At 37.0% G+C, this 26,981-nt stretch overlaps 1 protein-coding gene across 1 annotated transcript in view; it reads right to left on the bottom strand.

The window, feature by feature from the left end:
* PSMD1 (proteasome 26S subunit, non-ATPase 1) overlaps window positions 1-26,981 on the bottom strand; it is a 95,315-nt gene that overhangs the window by 17,236 nt on the left and 51,098 nt on the right. The window contains exons 17-19 of the mRNA XM_030324987.2: window positions 14,081-14,195; window positions 9,658-9,774; window positions 1,953-2,055 (exon numbers count right to left, since the gene is read on the bottom strand). Of these exons, the coding sequence (XP_030180847.1) occupies window positions 1,953-2,055; window positions 9,658-9,774; window positions 14,081-14,195 (335 nt within the window). The remainder of the gene's footprint in view (window positions 1-1,952; window positions 2,056-9,657; window positions 9,775-14,080; window positions 14,196-26,981) is intronic.

The following is a 26,981-nucleotide window of genomic DNA, read 5'->3' as shown; positions in this document are numbered from 1 at the left end:
GGAAAAACTAAAGCTACAGTGACAGTAAAAAGTTCAGGGGTTGCCAGGGACTGTGTGAAAGGAGGGAGAGATGAAAAGGTGGCACAGAGGATTTTTAGGACAGTGAAACTATTGTGTATGATGTAATGGCGGATATATATTTATGCATTTGTCAAAACTCATAGAAAGTGAACCTGAATATGGGATGCTTGGGTGGCTCAGTCGGTTAAGCGTCCGACTCTTGATTTCAGCTCAGGTCACGATCCCAGGGTTGTGGGATCGAGTCCCATGTCAGGCTATGTTCTGAGCATGGAGTCTGCCTGGGATTCTCTTTCTCTCTCTGCCCCTCTCCCCACCTTGTGCACTCTTTCTCTCTAAAAATAAAAAAAAAAAGAAATTAATGAAATTGAAAGAAAAAGAAAGTGAACCTGAATGTAAACTAGGGACTGATAAAATCCAGCCAATTAAGTGTCAAGCCGTAGTACAGATACCCAGGAAAAAGCAGCAGTAATTAAAGAAATGGTGATGAGCACTGAATCCATTCAAATATGGAACTAAGACTAAACTGTAAGAATTACAATTTCACAAGAGGATGTAAACGTTATAAACCATGACAATATAAAAATATTAGAAGGCGATGAAGAATAAGGAAGAAGAAATTATGACATGCCAATGTCTGTATTATTCATATATGGGAGAGAATCGATACCACTGAGAACTGAAATGTTTTACTTAAGTACCTATGGAGTATTTTCCTTATTTATACACAGCTACAAAGAACTGTCTTCAAATTAAAAAGACACAAATAAATTGTGCCTTAACCACTAAAAATTTAAGCAAAAAACTCTTTTTGGACAATGAAAACAAAACAAAAACCCCCATGTGACAATGGATTAAAAGAGAAGACTATCTGCCTCAAACATTTAGGAAAAAAAAAAAAACAAAAAAAAACTAACTCCTGAGAAAAGAGAGAAAAAAGAGAGAAAAAGACAAGAGAGAAAAAGCAAATAAAAGATTTCAGCAAAATGAAAAGAATTTAGGGAGGAAAAAAAGTAGCATCAGCAAAGAAACATAAAAAGAAATCTCTGGCAAATATAATCAAGAAAACACTCTCAGCAAGTGAAAACCTGGAGAGACTAAGAAAACTTTAAAGACATAAAAGGACTGCAACTTCTTTTCCTGACCTCCTACAGAAATATACATGCATTTCTAGTTGACCAAGAAAAGACTGACTGTAGTAGCTATGGCTGAGAGTGTTTTCATTAGAAGATATACAGATGGCTAATCAATTTGAGAAAATATTGAGTAACAGAACTGTTATGAAAACCTTGAGATACTATCCTTCACAGCTTTCAAATTAGCAAAGATCCAGGTACTAGAGCACACGCTTCTACCTTGGAAGGGTAGCCTGTCTCTGACATCAAGCATAATGTAGAGGTGAAGAGTGTGAATTCAGGAGCTAGATGGCGGTTACACTCTGTATTTATTAGGTAAATATTCCATACATCCTATTTTAAGATGATTTGGCTGCTAGAATTTGTCTAAAACCTATTTTTTTTCCTCAAAATCTTTCCAGTGTCAACTTGTTTCAAATTGATATATACTAAGAAAATTAGAGAAAAAAAAATCCACGCTGAGCACTTTATTAAGTGATAGGTACTGTTTTAAAAGCTTTACATGGATTTTTAACCCTCCCAACACCACAAGGTAGACTTTACAAGACAAGAATATAAACATGGGGGAAAACTTCTCAAGGTTATACAGCTACTACTATAAAGGGCCTGGGACTCAAACCCTAACAGTCTGCACGCTTAACAACTCTACTAAAGTATTTCTATGAATTCTAGGCTCCACATTTTCTACAGGAATAATTTCCCCCAGACTCAATTTCTACTATGTCATAGAGCACATAGTTATTACTTCAATAGATTTAGTTTAAATAGATTAACACATCTGGAAGATTTAACATTTACCTGCATCCAGTATGCCCTGGGCCAAAATAGCGCCAAACTTGGCCATGACATCATCATGTTTATCATTGATAACTTTGGAATACAGCTGTCTGAACTGATTCACCTGTATGAACAAGAAAAAGAATTATAGTCAAATTCTATACATTTGCGGTGTCGTTTCAGAACAGGGAATAGATTGCTCAAATTATAATGAAACTTGAGTTCTGAATTTTACAACATTTAAAAAGAGAGAGAGATATAAACCAGACTTGAAAGCAGAAAAGTTCCATGGCTGAAATCATGGGTGTTATGACTTTCCTTGTGTGGGAGTACAAGTTCTGTTTTCAATCCTCATTCCACAGTGGATGATTCACACTCATGGGAATGCTGAATGCGATTTCATATCGCACCACGGTTAGTCAGTAGGCTTAAACAGTTCAAGCAAACACTGAGGACTTCATTGTACTGTGAATTACAGCTATTTGGCTTACCATAACCACTACTAGCAGGCATAATCCTTCAATTCTATCTTCAAATAAACTACCCTTTACTGAAGTTGTGTGAGGTATATTTTGGATTTAGTGTATATGCACACATATTAATTTTTTGAGAACATGTCACAATAATTAGTCTCATCAAAAAAACACCAAAATGGAACATGTGCTAACTTAGGATGGGATACCCAGTAATTTTGTTTGTTTCTTTATTCTTTTCTATATTTTCTAAAATTAATATATATTACTTTTACAATTAAAAAAATAAAGTTTGTAAAATAAATATTATCAATGTATTTGCGATTCCTTTAAATCTGTTTGGGTGACAACAAAGGAACTATTTTACACTTCTTCCAGGTCTTACACTTCTCTGTTTTCCCACCAGTGCTTTTCAAGTGGTAGGCACCCAGGAAGTCTGCTTGTTCAAGAAGCACATAATCAGGGAGCTCCCCAAATCTGCCAAAAGCAGAAAATATTGAATTTGAGTTTCCTAATATATTATGACTTTATCTGCATTACATATTCTTTCAGAATCTCTTCCCTTCTTCACTTGCCGGTCTTAGAGGCCACACTGTGATACAGTGCAGGGTAATCTAGAATCAGACAACCCTGGCTTATAAATATCTCTGCTCCAATAAGCTGTTTAGGTAAGCTACTTAGATTTTATGAGCTTCAGTTTCGTCATCCCTACAGGGATTAGAGTGCCTACACCTTACACGGCTGCTGTTAGGACTACCTGATGTAAATATATATGTAATGTAATGTGTAAAAGGCATTTTTGACTTCAATAGCATGGCCATCCTACCATACTAGGGCAGAATCCTACCAGTCCCCCTTGACTATGATCTCGGGAACCTAATACTGCTAACAAAACAATATTCCTTAAACACGCTTCTCATTTTTTATTCACAGGCAGCAATAAAAGGTGATGGGAAAAACAATGAAGTCACTCTGCCAATACCTAGCACTAACCATTAGTAAGCCATTTCTATCGGTCTTACTTTCTCTTAACTATAAAACCCAGCATGATTAGATCATTGTAAAATTCCCTTCTAGTTTTACAAATCCTAAGGTTTGATGCTTTTACTCTGGTTCAACAGGCCAAATTCCTTTGATTCTGAACTTATTTTAGATGAACACTTACATTACCTTATATAGGATGGAAATTTTATGTGCTAAAGGTTTATGAAATATGTCATGATCTTATAAAAAGAAACACTGGACAAAGCACTGTATGTACATTATGAGGAAGAATTTAAATATAAAACTACACCCAAAACAATAGGAAAACATTCAGTGAAACTGAAAGATTGGTAAAAAAAAAAAATCAACACAAATGTATAACAGGATTATCCAATTACTATTAAGTACATTACTTAAAGAGCTACTTTTATGTTTATCATTTAAACATTTTTCCCCCCTCACATTTTATTACTTATGCAGCAGTAACTTAATTCTCATGTTTATGATTCTTCAGAAAGCATTATCGTTTTGGGGCACTGAGGTGGCTCAGTGGCTCAGCCACTGGGGTGGCTCAGTCAGTTGAGTGTCTGATTCTTGATTTCTGCTCAGGTCATAATCTTGTGTTTCATGAGTTGATGCCCTGTGTGAGGCTCCATACTGACGGTGTGGAGCCTGATTGGGATTCTCTCCCTCCCTCTCTCTCTGCCCCTCTGCTGCTCTCTCTGTCTCTCAAAATAAATAGCTTAAAAAAATCTTAAAAAAATTATTTTAGTAGGTGAGGGCAGTTATCTTAAATTTGAAAGGCAAGTTTGAGATCATGTACTCCCTCTATTTACAGATGTGAAACTGAAGTAAGATGGGTGAAATGCCTGGTTTGCTTGTAATCACAAAAAAACTAATTGCAACCATAGTTAGGATCATGATTTTCTGTTTCAATTTCACTGTTATGCATAGTATGGCGCCCCCATATAAAGTAGAATTTGTGGGAGAAAAGCATATTTATTTCCCATTTTATATTAGATAATCTCACAGAAAAGACAATTAAACTCTAGGCAATCCTGTGATCCATGCTTTCTACTGGGCATGATTATCTAAAAACCTACCTTTTCCAAATTCATGCATTTTTAACATTCATCATATTTTTAACTCTATACCTTATACGGCTGGGGGGGGGTGGGAAATCACTCTCAGGAAAAAAAATGGGGAGAAGGGAATAAAGTTTTTTGGGGTCATTTCTGTTGGTACTTATCACCTGGGAATGTCTCCTTTCAATTTTCTTCTATTTTGCCAAATACAGAAATAAAGCAGCACATTGGCGATCAGTTTTAAAGTTGTTTTTCTTTTCTTTTCCATGAGATTTCATCTCCTCTTATGACTTAAACTAGAGGTCTATAACTCCTTCCATGAAATCCTTGAGGCCAGATGAATTTTGGAATTCAGAATTCAGAAAGATAGCATTATACATATACCCTACATTATGCAATACTCTCAATGGAGCATGGGGGCAATAAGTTATAATCAAACAAATTAATATTTTAAAAGCAGCTAAATGACTGAATATTAACACTAAATGGGATAAAGGCTATAGATGAGTTCATATTAGGTCAAGTTCTGCAGCCAGTGAGTCCTTAAAAATTTTTTAATTTTTATGTTTTTGATGGAGCAAAATAGTGCATGAGTGGGGAAGGGGGAGGGGCGCAGAGAGAGAGAGAGAGAGAGAGAGAGAGGTAAGGACAGAATCCCCAGCACTTAAGCTCCATGCTCAGCAGGAAACCCGATGCAGGGCTCGACCGCACCAATGTGAGATCATGACCTGAGCTGAAATCAAGAGTCGAACGCTTAACTCACTGAGCCACCCAGATGCCCCCCAAATTGAGTCCTTAAAAATAAACAAACCTCTCTTCAATATTCAGAGCTTTTTAGATTTTGGAACTGCAGATAATGGGCTATGACTTATATAATTTCTTTGTGGCTAGTCCCAAATCTCTTTGGTTCTGACTTTTTTCCTATGCTCTCATCTTATTTCCAGCTGACTTGCTAACATCTCAAACTCAACATGCTTAAAAAATGATCTTTATTCTTCTTTCAAGATATTGTCAATGCTACCATGATTTCCCCATTATCAATATGCCAAATGATGTTTTTAGCTCCCTTCGTAATTTTATGAGTATTATTTTGCTTATGGTAGTTGCTTGCAGCCCTTGCTTTATATTACCACTGACACTATTACAGTCCAAGTTTCTACCTAAGGTGACAGTATGGTAATATATATTATTACTTATAGATGTGTTATGCTGTAAACTATCACCTTATAATACAAAATTTCATTCTTATAATTTCATCCTATAGACGTTCAAACTTTCTCCATAGAAATACTTCTAGTTTGGGGCGCCTGGGTGGCGCAGTCGGTTAAGCGTCCGACTTCAGCCAGGTCACGATCTCGCGGTCCGCGAGTTCGAGCCCCGCGTCGGGCTCTGGGCTGATGGCTCGGAGCCTGGAGCCTGTTTCCGATTCTGTGTCTCCCTCTCTCTCTGCCCCTCCCCCGTTCATGCTCTGTCTCTCTCTGTCCCCCCAAAAAAAAAAAAACAAAAAAAAAAACAAAAACAAACAAAAAAAAAACGTTGAAAAGAAATACTTCTAGGTTACTATGATATTTCACAAAAGCCTCATCTACTTAAATTGTGATTTTAGAACTGCAAAAGCTTATCAAGCTTGGCCAAACATGATCCTACTGCCAAAAATGTACTTGTCAGTGGTGGGAGAAGCTTTCCCCCAGCAGGTAACCTCAGGCCAGGGGATATTAGGCCAGGAAGAGCACCAAATATTTTATTCCTACACTGTGATATTTTTATCTGATTCTATATATGATAATATGTATGTGTTCAAAAATGCTAAAGGTAGATTTCATTTAATAAGGAAAATAAAAGATCCTTCATAAAGAGTAGAGTTGGGTTCTTCAGAGAAAATAGTTCCAAGGACCTATAAAAGTACATTATTCTAGTTAAATGGTTCTGAGTCTGGTGTAAAGGCTTTTTAAATTGGGTTTGTAATCACCCAGGGGTATATGCATGTTCCTGGGTCTACGTTGGTGAGAGCGAGTGAGCAAAAAACCAGCAGAAGAAAAGCAAAGATGCACTGAGATTACTTAAACCAAAACCATAACGTATCAAACTAAGCATTAAGACAGCATTCTGTAAATGGATGTGATGTATATCATGATTACATAAAACATTTCCTTTGGAACGTCTCATTGTGCATTTCATAAACTGAGAAATGTCCCTTTTGGATTCCTTTGAGGGGTGGTTATAGTTTGATGAAATTAGCACTTGATCTCCACTTTACTTCCACTTTATTTCATGCACCAGTTTGCAACCTTGTGACTAGGACTCATAATCTTGAGAACTTCTCTTCAAGCTTAACAGCTTTTTCTTTTCAGCAAAATGTCACATACCACTCCAAAAGAATCTCAAGTTGTCTTGTTAGCAATTATCAGATAAAAGAGAAATGATATAAATGACAGTCCACAAAAGTCTTTACTGCATGCTTAATAGCAGAAAACAATGAAATAGAACTTAAATTTTAGAATTCATGAGCTGAGTAACAGTTTCCCTCTAAGGAATAGAGTTTCCTGAAAACTGGAGCTTTATACTGCCATACACAGCTTTGCTTTCATAGTTGGCAGGGTATACGTTTAACTTTCCCTGTGGAGTTTACATTAATGGCAATGGCTACCAGCTCTAACTGCATTTCAACATTCTTAATCAATACTCAGGATTCTGGTACAATCTGAAGATGGAAGTGTGCCCCATGTATTCACATCAGCTAAGACTTGGTTCAACAGTATTTTATGGAATGATTTTAAAAATGCAAATTAAATTCTGTATTTTTTCACTTTTTCTAAATGTGAGAAAGTTTTATTTATTAGAATAGTTGAATGCTTTTTCAAACTACACAGCCTATATCCTACCCCACCCCCATTCCAAAGGACTCTGCCATTGTTGGTGCAGAGTTTATGATTGAAAAATCAACAAAATCCTACAGCAGAGGATGGAAAGATAGTAAAACATTTGTCTTGTTCACAATACAAATAACATGAAAGCAACATGCAAGGTCAAAGTGAATAAGTATCTATATATTACTATTAGGGGAGGTGCATTCCATGGCCTAAACTTCCTTCTTTAATGACATAACTCAATTGGATAACCTCCAGCTGATAAAGCTCAGAAGATCAAAAACAGAAATAAAAGATGTGAAAACTATTCATACTATAACTGCTATATTTAAAAATAAAAACCAAAAGGAAATGCAGACTCTTTGAAAAGATGTTTATGTTTTAAAAGGTATAATATATGAAGTAATATATTATTAAAACAGAATGAGAAGTTAGATTCTATTTTTGCAATAATACAATTTTTGAAAGTCTTACAAATTATTTTGACAGAAAGAGCAGCACTGGATAAATGAAATAAAAATGACAGCAAATGCTTAGAAATGGAAATCTATTAAACAAAGTTTCATAAAATGAGAATGAATAATCCAGCATCGATGAGTTCTGGCAATTCTTCTCTTCTCCACCCGCCCCATCAATCTACTTTGCTGAAAATGAGGATGTTCTACACTTGGCAGATGAGGCAGAAGACAGTATACTAATGGTTTTTCCACTTGTTAATTTTGACTGTTTCTCAAACAGAAGCAAAATTAACACAAAACTATTAAATACCCTAATTTCAAGTTAACGAAAAGATCTGAAATTAGTGCATAAGCTCTACACATCTACTTAATATAGTAAACGTGGTAAGTTATAGTACACGTGAATAAGATCTACGCATTTTCTGTTTCTGAACAAAATGAAACATTTTTGCTGAGGTGCCAATTTACATTAGATATTATACTCTTCACATGATGTCTAGGGGATTGTCATGAGGAAATTTTAAAATAGATGTCTCTGTGAGGGGAGTCATCCACAGGGTTTATCTGAGAAAACGGGACGGCAGGATATGTGAAGGGGATTTCTGTGGGTCTTTCCCCCTCACTCCAAGCCTAAAGATGGGCTTCAGAGGGATCACTTAGAGAGCTTAATATGATCAGTGGTCACTGTGCATTGACATCTGACATGAAAAACAGGAGGCATTAGCTATCGATTGAGGTACTAGTGGAGAGGGAGTAGGACGAAGAGGAGGGAAAGGAAGACAGAGAGGAGGGAGCAGATGAAGCTGCACTAAGAGCCATATTTCCAGCTACAAGGGTAAATACGCAGGACTGCCTATGTGAACAGAAGGGGTCAAGAGGGAAAGAAGGCCGTCCTGCAGCCACGTGAAACTCTGCCCAAAAGATCACCCAGGAGGGCAGTGACACTCTAAAAGAGTCTGGATGTACTCATTTTCCTTCCTTTTTTTTTTTTTTTTTTTTTAAAGTTTATTTATTTTGGGGCACCCAGGTGGCTCAGTTGGTTGAGTGTGTGACTTCAGCTCAGGTCATGATCTTGTGGTTTGTGAGTTTGAGCCCCATGTCAGGCTGTGCGCTGACAGCTCAGAGCCTGGAGCCTGCTTCGAAATCTGTGTCTTTCTCTCTCTGCCCCTCCCCTGCTCATACTCTCTCAAGAATAAATAAAAATGTTAAAAATTAAAAAAAAATAAAGTTTATTTATTTTGAGAGAGAGACAGAGAGACAGTGAGCAGGAGAGGGAGAGACAGAATCCCAAGCAGGCTCTGTGTTGCCAGCACAGAGCCCAACACGGGGCTCGATCTCACGAACTATGAAATCATGACCTGAGCCAAAATCAAGAGTCAGGTGCTTAACCAACTAAGCCATCCAGGTGCCCCTGGATGTACTCATTTTCTAAACTGAGACTGGATATATCATATAAAGTGAATGTAAGACTTTTTATTATCTTAGAAAGATGGGATCAAAAACTCATGGACCACCTGAGTTTGCATCCTGTATCAGAGGAACAATTATCCTACTAAATACATTTTAAAAGGACAGCAGGAGGCAAAAATTAAAGTTCATTTTTATGATTTCATCAATCTGTAAGTTTTAATTTTTCAATTATGGCTATATAGCTGAATTAACAAACTGACTATCAATCTGTTAAAAATGCACTTAGGGAGTATTACTACATATTTAAAGTTTCCCCATTCTCACACCTTTTTACTTCCTGTGAGTTCAGTGTTCATCATATTTGAGTTACAAATGTCCTTAAAAGAACATAAGTTACTAAAGAAAAGCCTGCACCAGCTCTCTTCTATAGAGTTTTTTTGTTTGCTTACCTTTGGACAAGTGATTTCCGTCTGCTGGATCATGATGAGAGCTGAAGCTATAAGAGCTCCTTGCCTCACATAGTTCACAGGATCATTTGTCATCGGTTCTAGCAAATTAATTGCCTCCTGAAAGCATTAAAAAAACTTTAAATAAAGCTGTATCGCTGGATTTTCAAATTAGTTACTGTCATTCTAAGTCAGTATTTTCATCTAACATTGTAATAAGTTCATTAAAGACTACCTGGAACTGAGTATGCTTTACGTTTCAATACAATTGATGGTAAGTGCAAAGCTTATAGAACATAAGCGCTCCTGTTGTGAAGTAAAAGAAGTCAAAAACAAAGTAACAGAAAATGAGATTAATGTTTGATAAACACCTATTATTTTCCAAGCACAGCAATATTTTATATGTGTTATCCCATATAGTTCTATTAATCCCCAAACAAACAAAAAACCCACAACATAAAACCATCTTTATAAACAAAGAAACAGAGTAAGAAAGGTTAAGAAATTTGCCCAAAGTCATACAAGTAGAATGACTCCAGGCTAGTCTGACCCCAAAGCCTGGATTAAGTATCCAACTTCCTTCAAATACTAGGGTAAGGTAATGTCTTTGATGATTTTATAAGACCTAACTTAAAAAATTAAATTGATATTTAGCAGGATTTCCCTAAAATCATATTCTTCAGAATAATCAGTCCTATGAAAAAAAGGATTCCTTGGTGAAATAAGTTTGGGAGTTCCTGTGTACTATATATCACCCCCTCTTACAGATTCAAAATATATACTGCTTATCAAATACTCTGCAAATGTACACATCCTAGCAAAAGCTCCAAAAAGCCTTATTAAAGAAATCACTTGAACTTTGTATTTGTCCACTGTATTTGACCAAGAACTCTTTTGCCCTACTAACTTCTATTAACACCCTGTGGAACCTTAGTTAAGTACCACGTTATAACATTCCTTCTAAGGTCCTTGGTAGGTATAAATCTAGAGGAACAGAGAAATGGGTTTACAAGATAATCAAACTGATTTCTTAATATAATATACAATTTCTTAAATATCATTTGTTTCAAGGCCAAGGAAAGAAAAAGTTAAATCCTTTTTCTTGGGAAAACAATTTCAGTTTTCTTTACATGTGGATTTATTTATTTATTTTAAATCAGTGCTGTTAACAGATACTATACACACCAGGTAAGTGTATTCTTTCTCCTCCCCATTTCACTGAAAAATGTCATGACATTGTGCAGAGGAGTAAGTTTTTCGACTATTACTCATAATGTTGGCAATACTGTTTCTAAGATAGTCATGATACAAATATAACCAAATTTCCAGCTTGTAAGTTAAAAGACACTAACCTGGTCTTTGAACTATGTGATATAACCTCAACGATAGATATTTTAGAATAAACAGGTGTTTCAGGTTTTTAAGAACCAAATATAAAGCACCAAATGTTGGTCAGATAGGTACTGATATGGAGACCACACAAACTATCTAGAAACAAAGCAGACTTGCTTAGTAGGAGTAATAAAAATTTCTCATTGAATTAACTTGTTCAGATGCTGTGTCTCAAACAACATTTGCTCCTAGATATCATATTAAGGTTAGAATAATCTGGAAAGAAAAAAAATCTAATTTAAAATATTTAACTTATGAGGCCTGCCATAAATGTCTACTGAAGACCTGAGGGAGAAAATACTTTGAAAAAATCCATCTATATTTTTCCTTTGTTTACAGATGTATCCCAGAAAAAAAAATGAAGGCCAATTTCTATAAACTGTATTTTATATACTCAATGATATTTGTATTTTATTAAAAAAAATTTTTTTTTGAGAGAGAGAGAAAGATATCACATGTGACTGGGGGAGAGGGGCAGAGGGAGACAGAATCTTAAGCAGGTGCCATACTCAGGGCGGAGCCCAATGTGGGGCTTGATCCCATGACCTGGGATCCCATGATCTCATGACCTGAGATGAAATCAAGAGTCAGATGCTCAACCAACTGAGCCACCCAGGTGCCCCTACCCAATGATATTTCCAATAAAACTGCAGATATATTCTCATGTAAGAAATCTCCCCCAAAAGAAACAAAAGCATTTTAAAAACAAATCTCTGTGATGACAGACTATGTCCAACTTGTTCACTATCATATCCTTAAATGATCTCCACCCCATCATTGATTTTTTTTAATTAAAATTTTTTATGTGTTTGTTTATTTTTGAGAGCACGCGCGCGCGCGCGCGCATGAGTGGGGGAGGGGCAGAGAAGAGCGAGACAAAGAATCCGAAGCAGGTTCCAGGCTCTAAGCTGTCAGCACAGAGCCTGACACAGGGCTTGAACTCATGAAAAGTGAGATCATGTCCTGAGCTGAAGTTGGACTATTAACCAACTGAGCCACCCAGGCCCCCCAGCCCCCAATCACTGGTTTGACAAATATTTACTGAAACCTACTGTGTGCCAGGTCTGACCTTAGATTCCAGCAATGAACATTGTGTTCTCAGGGACCTTACAATTCAGTGGAGAGGAGATAGACAACAAATAAATAGATGTAAAAATATGCTGGGTGGTGGTAAGTGCCATGATGAAAAATAAAGCAGGGTAAGGAGATGAATGAGAAATACTGGAAGGGAATGTTTCTCTATAAATTTTTATGTAATTCTTGTCACATGTAGTGAAAATGCCCATATTAATTCCTAGCTTCAGTAACATTTTACAGGACTAGGAAAAGTTATTAGTATCCAATACTAGTACCCTTTATTTGAGAAAAAGTCAAGCAAATTAAAATTTAATTCCTGGATCAATCAATAAATACCTATGTTTTATTTTATCTAGTTTGGACAACAGAGGATAAAAAAATGATTCCTTCTGGGGCACTGGGGTGGCTCAGCTGAGTGTATGACTAGCTCAGGTCACGATCTCATGGTTTGTGAGTTCGAGCCCCACATCGGGCTTGCTGCTGTCAACACAGAGCTTGCTTTGGATCCTTTGTCTCCCTCTTTCTCTGCCCCTCTCCGCTCATGCTCTCTCTCAAAAATGAATAAACATTCAAAGTGTTCTCCTTCTCTCTGATGTAAAGACATCAGAAGCATACCCTAATTATGTTCTTGTTCTAGATGTTCTCATTCTCGTTATGTTTGTATTCCCTCAGGCACTCCATTAAAACAAAAAAGTTTGGGGCGCCTGAGTGGCTCAGTCCTTAAGCATCTGACTTCGGCTCAGGTCATGATCTCACAGTTCGTGAGTTTGAGTCCCAGGTCCAGTGAGCTCGACCTCTGCTTCAGGGGAGCCCTGCTTCTCTCTCTCTCTGCCCCTTGCTCATTTGCACCCTCTCTCTCTCAAAAAAAGGAAAAAAAAGTTTAGTTTGGGGCAGTGGTCAAGGTGTGTCCGTCTGTGTTATGAAAGGCAAAAGATGTTATTAGGTCACTGCTATAAATCAAGAATACTTGTTTAAGCAAGAGTGCATTTCTTTATGAATCTCATGATAAACTGTACTTTCCAATCATCTACTTATCTAACCCAACTCCTTATTTTGTCACTTTTGAGAACTTAACAAATATCAGGTTATCTGTTATGTTTGTGAGGAGAGATCAGGCAAATGGCACTTAAAGTGATTTGTTTAAAGTAAAACAAAAAAAGAAATCAAAGTGGATTGATTTTGGTGCTCTTATATGAGAATTTTGATTCTCTATCAAAATCATGAAAATTAAACATGTAAATCTACTAATCATGAAAATTAAACATGTAAATTACCATTTAAAATGACCAAATTCTTTAAAGAAAAAAGTATTTTATCTTTTTCTTTTTTGAAAGAAATCAATGCTCTCAAAGAGAAATTCAACAGCATGTCTCCATTATAGCCACCCCATGGAATGTGGTTTGTTCTATTTTAATTTTAATTTTTTTTTTTTTTAATTTAAATAATCTCTGGGGCACCTGGGTGGCTTAGTCAGTTAAGTGTCCAACTCTGGCTCAGGTCATGATCTCATGGTTCCTGAGTTTGAGCCCTGTGTCAGGCTCTATGCTGACAGCTCAGAGCCTGGAGCCTGCTTCAGATTCTATGCCTCCTTCTCTCTCTGCTCCTCCCCTCCTTGAGCTCTGTCTCTCTCTCAAAAAATAAACAAACAGTAAAAAAAATTAAAAAAAAAATTTAAGTACTCTCTATACCCAACACGGGGTTCAACTCATGACCCCGAGATCAAGAGTCACACACTCTTCCAACTGAGCCAGGTAGGCTCCCCTGGTTTGTTCATAACTGGCTTTGAGCAATCCAGCATAGTAAAGTGAGGAAGGAAGTTCTGGTAAGCTTTGTGAGGCAAGTTTACTCTTACAGATCACACCACACTTGTATTTTTGCAGCGGATGCATAAACTTCTCTGCGAGGGAAAACAGTCTGGTGCCAGGAAAGAACTGACCCCACCGGCTTTGGACTTTACCTTGTTTCCGGTACCAGCACAGCAGATGCCTAGGGCCATAGCAGCTCCATAACGCACGTGAGGATTGTAACTCTCTGACAACAATGAAACAACGCTGGGGCACTGTTCAGGGGTCCTGAGAAGAATAGAGAAAGTGAAGACAGTGTTATAGGTAAAATATTTTAAATCAAGATGGAAGAATTTTAACCAAATTTTTTTTAACTTATGGAAAACAATAATTATATTTCACACAGAAGTCGGAGAATTAAAAATCCACGGAATTCCAATTATTGATATTAAAAATCTATCTTCAATATTCAGAGTACACAAAGAAAGTGGAACGTATCAGTGATTCCTCAACCACAGCTCTGCCTTAGAGCATTACAGTCATTCCCTCATGCCTCCTCCATTGTGGAAACCAACCATGGGGAGCACACAATGCTCTACATCAATTCTTATATTTCCTGCTTACTGTGTTTTGTTTCAGAAGACAAAAGTTGTTACAGAGACTCCATATGTTTCCAAAGTGGAACACAAGATTTGAGTCACCCAGTATTACTGATTGAATATAAAATTGGTAAATATGCCTTAATAATGAAAAAATTCTGTTTTCAATTATTTTTGTGTTGGTAAGAACAGAAACTGTTCTCTTCTCATCCTCTTCATATACTTCGGCCAAGACCAAAAAAATTGGATGACCCTGACTAATGAAGTACCTGACTCATTAAAAGACTACCCTGTTATAGTGGTTACTCTTTAGGGGGCAGCAGGATAGGGGTAGTAACTAGAAGTGAGTGTAAGGGGAATGTATGGGAGGCTGATAATGATCTTGAACTGGGTGTATGTTATACACTGTGTTTGTTCAGTTGTGAAAATTCATGAAGCTGTTGGCTGATTATGTGCATATTTTTGGATATTATATTCAATAACAACTTAAAAAAAACACTACCATATACTACACTTAATAAAAATCTTTTAAAAGACTATCTTGTTGTGAATGAAAGAGTAATTACCTACAGACCAATTAAAATCTATAACTCTGTTTGAACTATCCTCTAGCCTCAAATTCTAGTAAGTGGCAAACTCAAATTTCAAATGCAATAGAGGCAAATTGATGAAAACCATCCAGAAAAGTGGAATTTTGCTACAAGAGAAAGTTGGATTATTTACTGCTTACAACAGAGTCCATCATTCTTTCTCGAAAATGTTCTCAGTTTGACTAAGTTTCCTAGTAGGAATAATCTGTAAATAATACTAATGGCAACACCATGGAGAAAAAGTTTGGGGCTGTGAAAGATTCAGTGTACTAGGAAATAGAAGATCTGGGTTCTAGTCCTAGTTTTGCTAATTTCTTAGTATGTGACATTAGGCAAGTCACTTTCTTCTTTTTGTAATTACAGATAACTTTTAAAAAAAAAATTTTTTTTTTAACGTTTATTTACTTTTGAGACAGACAGAGACAGAGCATGAACGGGGGAGGGTCAGAGACAGAGAGGGAGACACAGATTCTGAAACAGGCTCCAGGCTCTGAGCTGTCAGCACAGAGCCCGACGCAGGGCTCAAACTCACAGACCGTGAGATCATGACCTGAGGTGAAATCGGACGCTTAACCAACTGAGCCACCCAGGCGCCCCGATAACTTTTCTTTTTGCAGGAGTAATATAAAAAACAAAATGAGCAAATAATTAAAAATATAGTAATAACATACGTACCTTCAGTTAATGCATAGTGACATAAATAACAATATGTTACATAAAAGGAAGCCATAAAGTCAGAAACCCATGTTCCAGTTCCTGTTTTGTCTCTAAATAGCTGGGATAATTTAGACAAGATTCAATGAACCAAACATTCTGGGCTTCCTTTCTATGTATGAAAAAAGAAAAATGGGACTAGAAGTTCCATAATGTCTGTCCCACTTTACAATTAGCTTTGGTTCATAGCTTTTAATGAACCAAACATCAAAGGTTTTCAATGTTCATTATTACAGGACATTTCTTCAATGAGAAATATTCCTATGAGATTTAAAGTGGTATTACACCAATACGTTGTTGGAGAGTCATTCTGCAACTTACAGTTTACTTTTATTTAACTTTTATTTTTCACTCCTATTAGGCTAAGAACTTAGAGCTCTGTCCATAACTCGATACTAAAATTCTCTGACCAACTCAAGGATTCTGTCACCAAATTAATTACAAATAAAACCAACTCAAGACTGCACATATCCCAAGGGCTAATACTGTGTTTTCTATATATTTTATTTTCCATAAATTATTAGCAGAGTGCTTGATACTAAAGACAAAATAATTTTTATTATTTAGTAAAATGTAAAGGGACCAAGATAAATTTATAGTTACAGACTTAAACAGTAAGTATTTTTACTAGGCTCAAAGCCTAATGGTTAATTAACCTCTGGCAGAGGGTGGGGTGGGGGTGGGGGCGGGAATCAAACCCTTCCCTGTTCCCTTGCCCTCTGAAGTTTATAATTTAGCTGCATAATCAAAAAAAGGGAAAGTTAACAAGTACCTGTGCTGCCCCATTAGGGCTAATTGAGTGTCTTAATTTTATTGTGCTTTAAAGTTCTCAGTAGGGAGACCACACAGAGGGCTAGGTAAAGCCTGCTTGAAAAAATGAAACACCAGTTGAAATAGGTACCTAATTCTTTTTTTTAAAGTTTATTTATTTATTTGTGGGGAGGGGCAGAGAGAGAGAGAGAGAGAGAAAGAGAGAGAGAGAAAGAGAGAGTCTCAAACAGGCTCCGCACTGTCAGTGCAGTGGCCAATGCAGGGCTCAAACTCAGGAACCATGAGATCATGACCTGAGCCAGTTGGACACTTAACCATTTGAGCCACCCAAGTGCTCCAGTACCTAATTCTAATTTGTTGTTTCAGTACAATTTCTTGGCTTGTAGTCAACAGTCAACTTGCCAACTTTATTATCTATACAAACTTACTGTAGAGCAGGAACTATGCAAGGGCATATGCACAAGCCACTGCTATATCATCTGATCATACATGCATATATGAACTCCTTTCTCTCAACATACTGGCTATTAACTACTGTTTCTTTACTGAATATTTTGTGCAACCTCAACATCAAATCATATTAATAAATCAAATGTTTTCAAGAATATGGTGTCTTTTTTCTAATCCTTCACTAGAGAAGGAAAAATACAGCAATATAAGTATATAGGCAGAAACACTGTTCTATGCACATGGGGTCTATCACACTGGCAATCTGCTGAGGCCATAAACCTCAGGGTAGTCCTTCGGTATAACTGTGAATTTATAATTCTCACTAGGTTAAGTGCCATAGGAATAACATAATGACAAAGGAATTAAGGATACAGGGGCGTCTGGGTGGCTCAACCTGTTAAGCGTCTGACTTTGGCTCCAGTCATGATCTCACAGTTGGTGAGTTCAAGCCCCACATGGGGCTCTCTGCTGTCAGCGTGGAGCCTGCTTCAGATCCTCTGTCCCCTTTCCCTTTTGCCCTTCCCCTGCTCTCTCTCAAAAACTAAACTTTAAAAAAGAATTAAAAAAAAAAAAAAGGATATACACTCTGTTACCCCAAATATATTTTATATTGAATCAAAAAGGAGGCATCACAATTCTGGACTTTACACTGCATTACAAAACTCTAATCATCAAGACAGTATGGTACTGGTACAAAAACAGACACATAGATCAATGGAATAGAATAGAGAACCCAGAAATGGACTCACGTATGTATGGCCAATTAATCATCAACAAAGCAGGAAAGAATATCCAATGGAAAAAAGACAGCCTCTTTAGGAAATGGTGTTGGGAAAACTGGACACCAACATGCAGAAGAATGAACCTAAACCACTTTCTTACACCATACACAAAAATAAACTCAAAATGGATGAAAGACCTAAATATAAGACAGGAAACCATCAAAATCCTACAGAAGAAAACAGGCAACAATCTCTGACCTCGGCCGCAGCAATTTCTTACTAGACATGTTGCCTGGAGGCAAGGGAAACAAAGCAAAAATGAACTACTGGGACCTCATCAAGATAAAAAGCTTCTGCACAGCAAAGGAAACAATCAGCAAAACTAAAAGGCAACCACAGGAATGAGAGAAGATATTTGCAAATGACATATCAGATAAAGGGTTAGTATCCAAAATCTAAAAAGAAGTCATCAAACTCAACACCCAAAAAATGAGTAATCCAGTAAAGAAATGGGCAAAAGACATGAACAGACACTTCGAAAGAAGACATCCAGATGGCTAACAGATACATGAAAAGATAGTCAACATCACTCATCATCAGGGAAATACAAATCAAAACCACAATGAGATATTACCTCACACCTGTCAGAATGGCTAAAATTAACAACTCAGGCAACAATAGATGTTGGCAAGGATGCGGAGAAAGGGGGACACTTTTGCACTGCTGGTGGGAATGCAAACTGGAAATACAGCCACCCTGGAAAACAGTATGGAGGTTCCTCAAAAAATTAAAAATAGAACTACCCTACGATCCAGTAATTGCACTACTAAGTATTTATCCAAAGGATAAAAAAAAATGCTGATTTGAAGGGGCACATGCACACCAATGTTTATAGTAGTGCTATCAACAATAGCCGAATTATGGTAAGAGCCCAAATGTCCATCAACTTACGAATGGATAAAGAAGATGTGGTGTATATATTATATATATATATATATATTATATGTATATATACGTGTGTGTGTGTGTATAGTATATACACAATGGAATATTACTCAGTGATCAAAAGAATGAAACCTTGCCATTTGCAACAATGTGGATGGAACTAGAGTGTATTATGCTAAGCTAAATAAGTCAGAGAAAGATAAGTATCATTTGATTTCACTCACGTGGAATATAAGAAACAAAACAGATGAACATAGGGGAAGGGAAGGAAAAATAAGATAAAAACAGAGAGGGAGGCAAACAATAAGAGACTCTTAAACAGAACAAAACTGATGGCTGCTGGAGGGGTGTTGGGTGGGGATATGGGTTAAATCAGTGATGGGCATTAAGGAGGGCCCTTGTTGAGAATAGCCCTGGATGTTATACGTAAGTGATGAATAACTAAATTCTATTCTTGAAACTATTATTCCACTATGTTAACTAACTTGGATTTAAATAAAATAAGTAAAATGAATATACACCTTATTAAACTCCCTTGTATTCACTACCAAAAGATTAAATAAGCTAAGTAGTACCCTGAATTTCAAAGTGCCTACTGAATGTCTTCAACCAAATATACGACAAACACCTCAACCAACAGACAGAATTCCATACAGAAAGAGGAATAAGGGCCAGCCCTCCCATAAACGGCTTCCCTTCCCATGACATTTCATTTACACACCCAGGAAACTCACATCTTTCTTTAATCATTCTATTCTCTCATTCCCCGTATCTTTATCTACCACCAAGTCATGTGAAACCCTTAAATCTTGTTTCTGTTTCCACTGCCTGTTTCAGGCCTCAATAATCTCTCACTGGAATTAACAGTGACTCCTTAAATAATCTCTCTGCCTTCTTTTCCTCTTGCCTTCATTTTGCTGTGGTAGGGAGAACAACATGGGTTTGGAATCAGAAAGACCTGAATTCCAATTCCAGCGCAGCCATTTAATAACAGAGTGGCAACCACTAAATCTCTCTGAGCCTTAACTGCATTACCCATAATATGGTATCTGATCCACCTTATTTATGCTGGGGAGAGTTGGTGGGATGTATGACAGACAGAGTAGAATACCATATTATAATGACTGAAATCTAAATGCATTACCAGAAATTGTCTTTGGATCAGAACCAGGAATTTGGTTACTCTAGCTGTGGTTTGGGTTCTTACTTGTAAAAAAGGGAAGGTAGTAACTCATGCCCAAATATTCATGCAAAATAATATAAAGTGAGTTGGATATTAAACCTAGAAAGCTCGTTGTATTCAGGGTCCTGACCTCCAGATATCCTCATCAAGTTTTTAAGGAGCTAATGGCACAGAACATTTACCCACTCATCCCTCGGCTGCAGCCAGGGTAAGACATTCCAGGGAAAACTAACACAAAAGAGCTTATTCTAAATGTATCTTAAAACTTCATTTATTTCATGATGTTCACTTATTAAAAACGTATTATACTTAGAGTAAGATATTAATAGTTTCATAAGGTTCAGAGAAAATTTTGCCAGCAAACATAAATACTGGGAGCTTAATGCAGAGCTTTATCTAGTTGATTACCATAAAGACTGAAATAGGTTGTGAGGCTATAAACTCAAAGAACATAAAAAAATTCTTGTCAAATTTCTCAGTCTATAACATTTCCAATCCTGACACATTCTTCGGTTTAAGTGTTAAGACAAGAAATTATAAATTCTTTAATAAATTAGCTTAGACATTCAGTCCCTTCAAGAGTACAATAAAGCCAGAATATTCTATGTTTACTTTAATTTTTAGCAAGTAGCTCTAAAAGGACAAAAGATCTTTCTAAGCAATGATTGGAATGTAAATATTCGCTGAAAGCAAAATTTCTACACATTAATCTTTGTCTAAACATTATAATATATGTAGAATGTATGTATAAATATAAAAATTTTAAAGTAACAGTTAATAAATGAATAAGTGGTAAAATAATTATCAACATCACTTTGAGGCTTGGAATGAATTAATGGACTTCAGGATAATTATCAATGACTACTGATATCATAAAAATTGAAACAAGTACACCTTATGTGTACTGCCAGCCCTGTCCCTCCAAAGGGGGGAGGGGAGGGGGAAGGGAGGGAGGGAGGGAGGGAGGGAGGGAGAGAGAGAGAGAGACAGAGAGAGAGAGGAGAGAGAGAGGAGAGAGGAGAGAGAGAGGGAGGAAGGGAGAGAAACTGAGCCTCAATGTGATCAACCAAGCTCCGATATCCAATTATCAATTTACAGGAAATAGAGAAGACTAAAAACCACACTATTTTACATACAGGGATGCAGGGTGCAATTAGCAAAACCCATACTGTGGAAACTTGACAGTAATAATTGACCTTGTTTCTTCAACAAATAAACTGCAAGAAGGAAACAAAAAGAGGCGAGGAAAGGCAAGAGATGGGGAGAAATTAAATTAAAAGAAAATACACCAAATCTTTAATAGTAGCCCATAAGGCTTTCTTTCAGTTATTTTAGATAATTCTGACACTACTTAACTCTTAGCTTTTCTAAACAATTCTCTCAGATAACATCACAATATAATTCCTGTCATTTGATATACTTTCCTCAGACTCAGATCAGCGTTTATAATAAAGTATTTAAATGACTTATCCCTGATCAGCAATAAAAACTCACCTCATCTCTATGTCTCCATGAACATATTTAAAAAAATAAATGTCTAGAAGTGATCAAGTCACAGGAAAATAGTGGATTTTGTTTTATTGGAGAGGGGGAGGTAGAGAGCAAGGGATTCAACAGTTTGGAAACCACTGTATTAGCATAAAATGTATCACATATGACAGCTTTTTTTTTCACATATTTATGTTTTGGTATGTTAAATTTAAAAGTATATTTACTCAATTATAAATCTGTTAGCTGCATTTGTTTTTAACAATGGAGCTAAAAGTAGTGGGAATTGTAGCAACTTTTCTTGTTCTCCTTTACTTTTTGGTTTATAAAAATAAAAAAGTGATTATCATTAGGATAAAAAACAGAGAGAGAGATTTTTTGAATTTTATTTTCATCACAATATAAAAAAGATACATCAAATATGCATTATCAGGAAAATAACCGAAAAAGGAAGCAGTTCTGTTTCCCAAGCATACTTTTATCCCATAAACTTCCATATCACAAGCTACTGCTATGTGTGGATTTCCACTTTATCAGTTTATATCTACCTACTACATGTAAAGTACCAAGAAAACAAAAACAAAATTACACAGATCCTGTCCTAAACCTTACAAATTTAGTCCTACCTTTAATATATACATATATTTTTAAATCATTTTACTAGACTTCAGATAACTAAAAATAGCTACAGTTTTAGATAAGCTTTTGCTTTATTTCCAAACAGATTGATTTCTTTCAGGTGCTACCAAAGTGGGGCAAAAATATCTCAAAAGGGAGAAGAGAGCAGCTTCATAAGATTTGTAAATACAAAAGGGCATCTGGGTGGCTCAGTCAGTTAAGTGTCTGACCTCAGGTCATGATCTCATGGTTCACGAGTTTGAGTCCCACATCAGGCTCTCTGCTGACAGTGTGGAGCCTGCTTTGGATCCTGTCCCCACCTCTCTCTGCCTCTCCTGCTCGTGTGCTCTCTCTCAAAAATAAACATTAAAAAATTTATAAATACAAAGAAATTGCTACTTCACCATAGTAAGAAACATGGCTCTTAAAATATCAAATTTCAGGGGTTCCTGGTGGCTCAGTCGCTTAAGCATCTGACTGTTGGTTTCAGCTCAGGTCATTATCTCATCATATGTGAGTTCGAGCCCCTGCTTGGGATTCTCTCTCTCTCTCTCTCTCTCTCTCTCTCTCTCTCTCTCTGCCCCTCCCTCACTCGTGTTCTCACATTCTCTCAAAATAAATAAACTTTAAAAAAAGGAGGGACTTCTTTAAAAATATATCAAATTGCATCCCTGTATCTAGAGAAATCTGTAATATTAAAAAAGTTATAGTATATTATTAGTACATTCCCACCAGCCCTTAAAATGAGCAAACCAAGAAAAGTCTACAGTATGAGTGGGATGCTATTAACTTGTAGATTATTAAAGATTTCATTGGTATTTCCTTGATTTTATAAAAATGAAAATGTACCTCAATTCTCAGAAAGTTTAATTCATTTCTGATATTTAAATAAGTGTCCTGATGATAAAAGTCTGTTTCTAATAGCTGATTACAGGGATTACTGAAGACTTGCAGAGCTGAGCAACTTTACATAAAAATATTTGGATCTTTTATGATCGTCAACTGTAATTTCAGGTATAAGAGTTCTTTTGATTAAAGGACATTGCCACTTCATGACATCAAGCTGTATTATAGAGTTTCACTGATATTTTAAGAAATTTTATTCTTCTGTTCTTGACAAAAGTAGATACAGTCATAAGCAGCTCTGTCTGGCATTAACAATCTGGCAAAAACTGTCGAAATCAACTTTTATAGAACTCTGCAATCTAGTCAAAAACTTACAACAACCAGGGGACAGCTTAAGGAATCACTGTTGTAAGGGAGGGCTGTGACATTTTCAACTGCCTGCCTACCACTCCTACTCCCGAGATTGGTGGGTTCAGTGGAGAGCATGGCCTGTGTCCTGGTAAGGCTGCTAATGAGAGGGAGAAAGAAAGACTATTCTCACAGAATTGTGGCTATGTTTCAACCTGTCTGGTGGCTCCTTGAAGCACCAGTGTACAGTCTGCCTTTGTTTCACCAAACTTAGAGTACTCCCAGGGCTGCAGCAACTTCCCAGGTGATATTTGCTGAAAACACTTAAAGGCAAAAGTATTGGCCATAACCCTTATAAAAGGGGTTAATAGGATAGGAAATAAACAGACCAAAAAGCTTGGAAAGAAAGAGGCTGGGAAAGGAGACATGTGGAGTTAATAAGGGCTTCTAAAGCTCCCGCGTACACTGGGGGAATTGAGAATACCACACGCATACTCAGGGCTGAATGCATACTCAGGAAAGGCCTGAGAACTGTAAACTTTCATCTCAGGCTGTGCACAAACAGGAAGCGAAGGCTAAGGCAGAGTGGTAAATGACCTGGTTAAGTGTTGAAGGAGCGCCCTAGCACACAGCCAATTTGCAAATAGTCTTTTTCCTTTTCCTTTGATTTTTCTTTTCTTGGCTCCAGGCATTGAAGGAAACTCTAGCAAAAACACTAGCTCAACACTAAGCTAATGTAACACAGACTTCAGTGGCCATTCATGAGAAAGAATACAGACTTTATAAAACTACTTTAGAAAAGTCACCAATCTATAACAAGCAGCAATAATAAACCCTTGGAAGGGGGGGAAGAGTCTGATTTCCTTTGTTGCCACAGTATAATATTCAAAATACCCAGTTTTCAATAAAAAATTAAGAGTCATGCAAAGAAGTAAGAAAGTACAGCCCATTCAGAGGAAGAAAAGAAATTAATAGGGGTGCCTAGGTGGCTCAGTCGGTTAAGTATCTGACTCTTTGATTTCAGCTCAGGTCATGATCTCACAGTTCCATGAGTTGGAGTGCCACTCTGTGCCGGTAATGTGGAGCCTGCCTGGGATTCTCTCTCTCCCTCTGCCCCTCCCCACTCATGCGTGCTCTCTCCCCCCACCCCCCTCTCTTTCAAAAAAAAAAAAAGTAAGTCACGGTAAGGGGTACTGGAAGAGCCAGTAGAGGAGCGTTTAACAGTATTAATTATGGCACTCAGAGGAGGCTTCAATGATAAAGTGATATTTAGGCAAGGACAGGAAGGCAGTGAGGAAGCAAGCCAAGTGGTTATGTGGGGGAAGAGTGTATCAGGTAGAGGAAACAGCTCATGCATATCCCTATGCTGGAACAATGCCAGGCATGTTTGCGAAGCAGCAAAGGCCAATGGTTTGAGTGTCATGAAGAAGGGGAAGAATAGTTGAAACTATGGCCAAATCATAAAAGCTTTACAGGAACTTTATAGGCCAGGGGTTTATTAGAACTTTGGCTTTTACTGTGAGTGAAATTAAGGGCCAATGGAGAATTCTGAACAAAGGAATTATATGATCTGACTTGTTTTAAAAGGGTCATTTTGGCTGCTTTACTGAGAATAGAGGGCAAAGGTAGAAGAAAGAAGACTGGTTAAGAGACTACCTGGAAATCCAGTCAAGATATGATGGTGACTTAGTAAGGTAAGATGGCAGCAGTAGATGTGGGGGGGGAAATTCAGTGTATATATATATATATATATACATGTATATACGTATACATATGTGTGTGTGTGTGTATATATATACACACACATACTGAAGGTAGAACCAACAAGATATTTTAAGTTTTTTTTTTTATTTTGAAGTGAAGGGGGGGGGGGGCGGGCAGAGGCAGAGAGAATGGCAAGCAGGCTCTGTGCCACTAGCACAGAGCCATATGCGGGCTCAAACTCACACACTGGGAGATCATGACCTGAGCTGAAATGAGGAGTTGGACGCTTAAACGACCGAGCCTTCCAAGTGCCCCAACAAGATTTCTTGACGGATAACATGCAGAATGTGAGAAAAAGAGAGTGGAAGGATGCAAATACCTTTGCCAGAGATAAAGAAACCAATACATAGAGATTTGGAGGGAAAGAACAGAAGTTCAGTTTTAGACAATCTGAGTCTTAGACTGCTCTTTTAAGTCAAAGATAGAATCTGTTCCATAAATTAAAAGGAGGTGCCTGGATGGCTCAGTCAGTTAAACACCTGACTCTTGATCTCGGTTCAGGTCATGATTTCAGGGTTCGTGGGATCAAGCCCCATACTGGGATCTGCACTGAAATCTTGGATCCTGCCTGGGATTCTTTCTCTCCCTCTCTCTCTGCCCCGTCTCTGCTCATGCACTCTCTCTTTCAAAATAAATAAACTTAAAAAATAAAAAAGTTAATTAAAAAGGCACCAGGGACAAAATTCATTATTTTAGAAAAAATGCACCAATTATTAGAGTCTGAATCTGAACTTTAAGCTACTTTAGTAAGAATTTATCTGGAGTTCTTGGTAAATGAGATATTCCACACAAATGAAGTTTCCAGATATTTGAAATTTCATCCAACTAGTTAAGAATCATACTTTTATATAATTGTCATTTGGGATGGCGATCTTTTAAAAAATGCATTTCACATATTCCTGCCATCTAAAACAGAGCTAAATAAAGATGACTTAACCTTTTCTTAAATATGTAGAAGTAACCACTCTGGTAGCAAGTATTATACCACATAAAATTGTGAAGGGCTGAGTTACAGGTGAGCCACAAGCCTCTATTCTGAGTAGACCTACATGCCTATACTTTGTATTTCCTGTTTCTTCAGCGGATCCCTTTTGCTATCACCAAAGTGCTTGTCCACCTTTTAATTTGTTAATCTACTTATGGAGTAGGCATTGAAATGTTTGTTAAAACAGTCTCAAGAGTGAATTTATCACTGAACTTTTTCTTGAAGTTTCTTTATTTATTTTTGAGAGAGAGTGAGTGAGTGCGAGCAGGGGAAAAGCAGAGAGAGAGGGAGATAGAGAATCCCAAGCAGACTCTGCACTCATGTGGAACCCAATGCAGGGCTCGATCTCACGACCGTTAGTTAGATCATGACCTGATATGAAATCAAGAGACACTTAATCGACTGAGCCACCCAGGCGCCCCTATCACTGACCATTCTTTTGTACTATTTAGATTTACCACCACGTGCAAGTGGTATTTTCATTAAAGAGGAGAGAGAGACATGTTTCTGTGAGTATATATGTAAAGGGATTTGGATTGAGGACTTACAGGCTGCTTTCCATCTAACATGCGTGAGTTTTTAGAGGGCTTATAGTTATTGCCAACTGAGAGATTTGTCTACCTTTCATCTATTTATTATTATTTTGCTTTTTTCCTGATTATCAGCTATGCTTCTAAGAACCCAAAATTGCCAAACAAGTAGTTTGAACTAGCTATGTTCCCTAGCCATTAAACTAATTTAAAAATAGAAAAAAATAATCCAACCACCAATTTTAACTACTTATACTTACGATTAAAAAAAAGGTGAGTGAATGTGGGTGAGAGGGTTAGTACTGGTAAAGTAGTATAATAGTAATAATGGTCATCATTTTAAAAATATATTCCATGAATATTTTAATAAATTTTATCTAGAGGGGCACCTGGGTGGTTCAGTAGGTTAAGCGTCTGATTTTGGCTCAGGTCATGATCTTACGGTTCATGAGTTCAAAACCCGTCAGGCTTTATGCTGACAGTTTGGAGCCTGAAGCCTGCTTCAGATTCTGTGTCTCCCT

Source organism: Lynx canadensis, chromosome C1 (assembly GCF_007474595.2).
Source record: "Lynx canadensis isolate LIC74 chromosome C1, mLynCan4.pri.v2, whole genome shotgun sequence".
Lineage (NCBI taxonomy): Eukaryota > Metazoa > Chordata > Mammalia > Carnivora > Felidae > Lynx > Lynx canadensis.
Note: the sequence above shows the minus strand (reverse complement) of the source record. Positions and strands in the feature narration are given on the sequence as shown.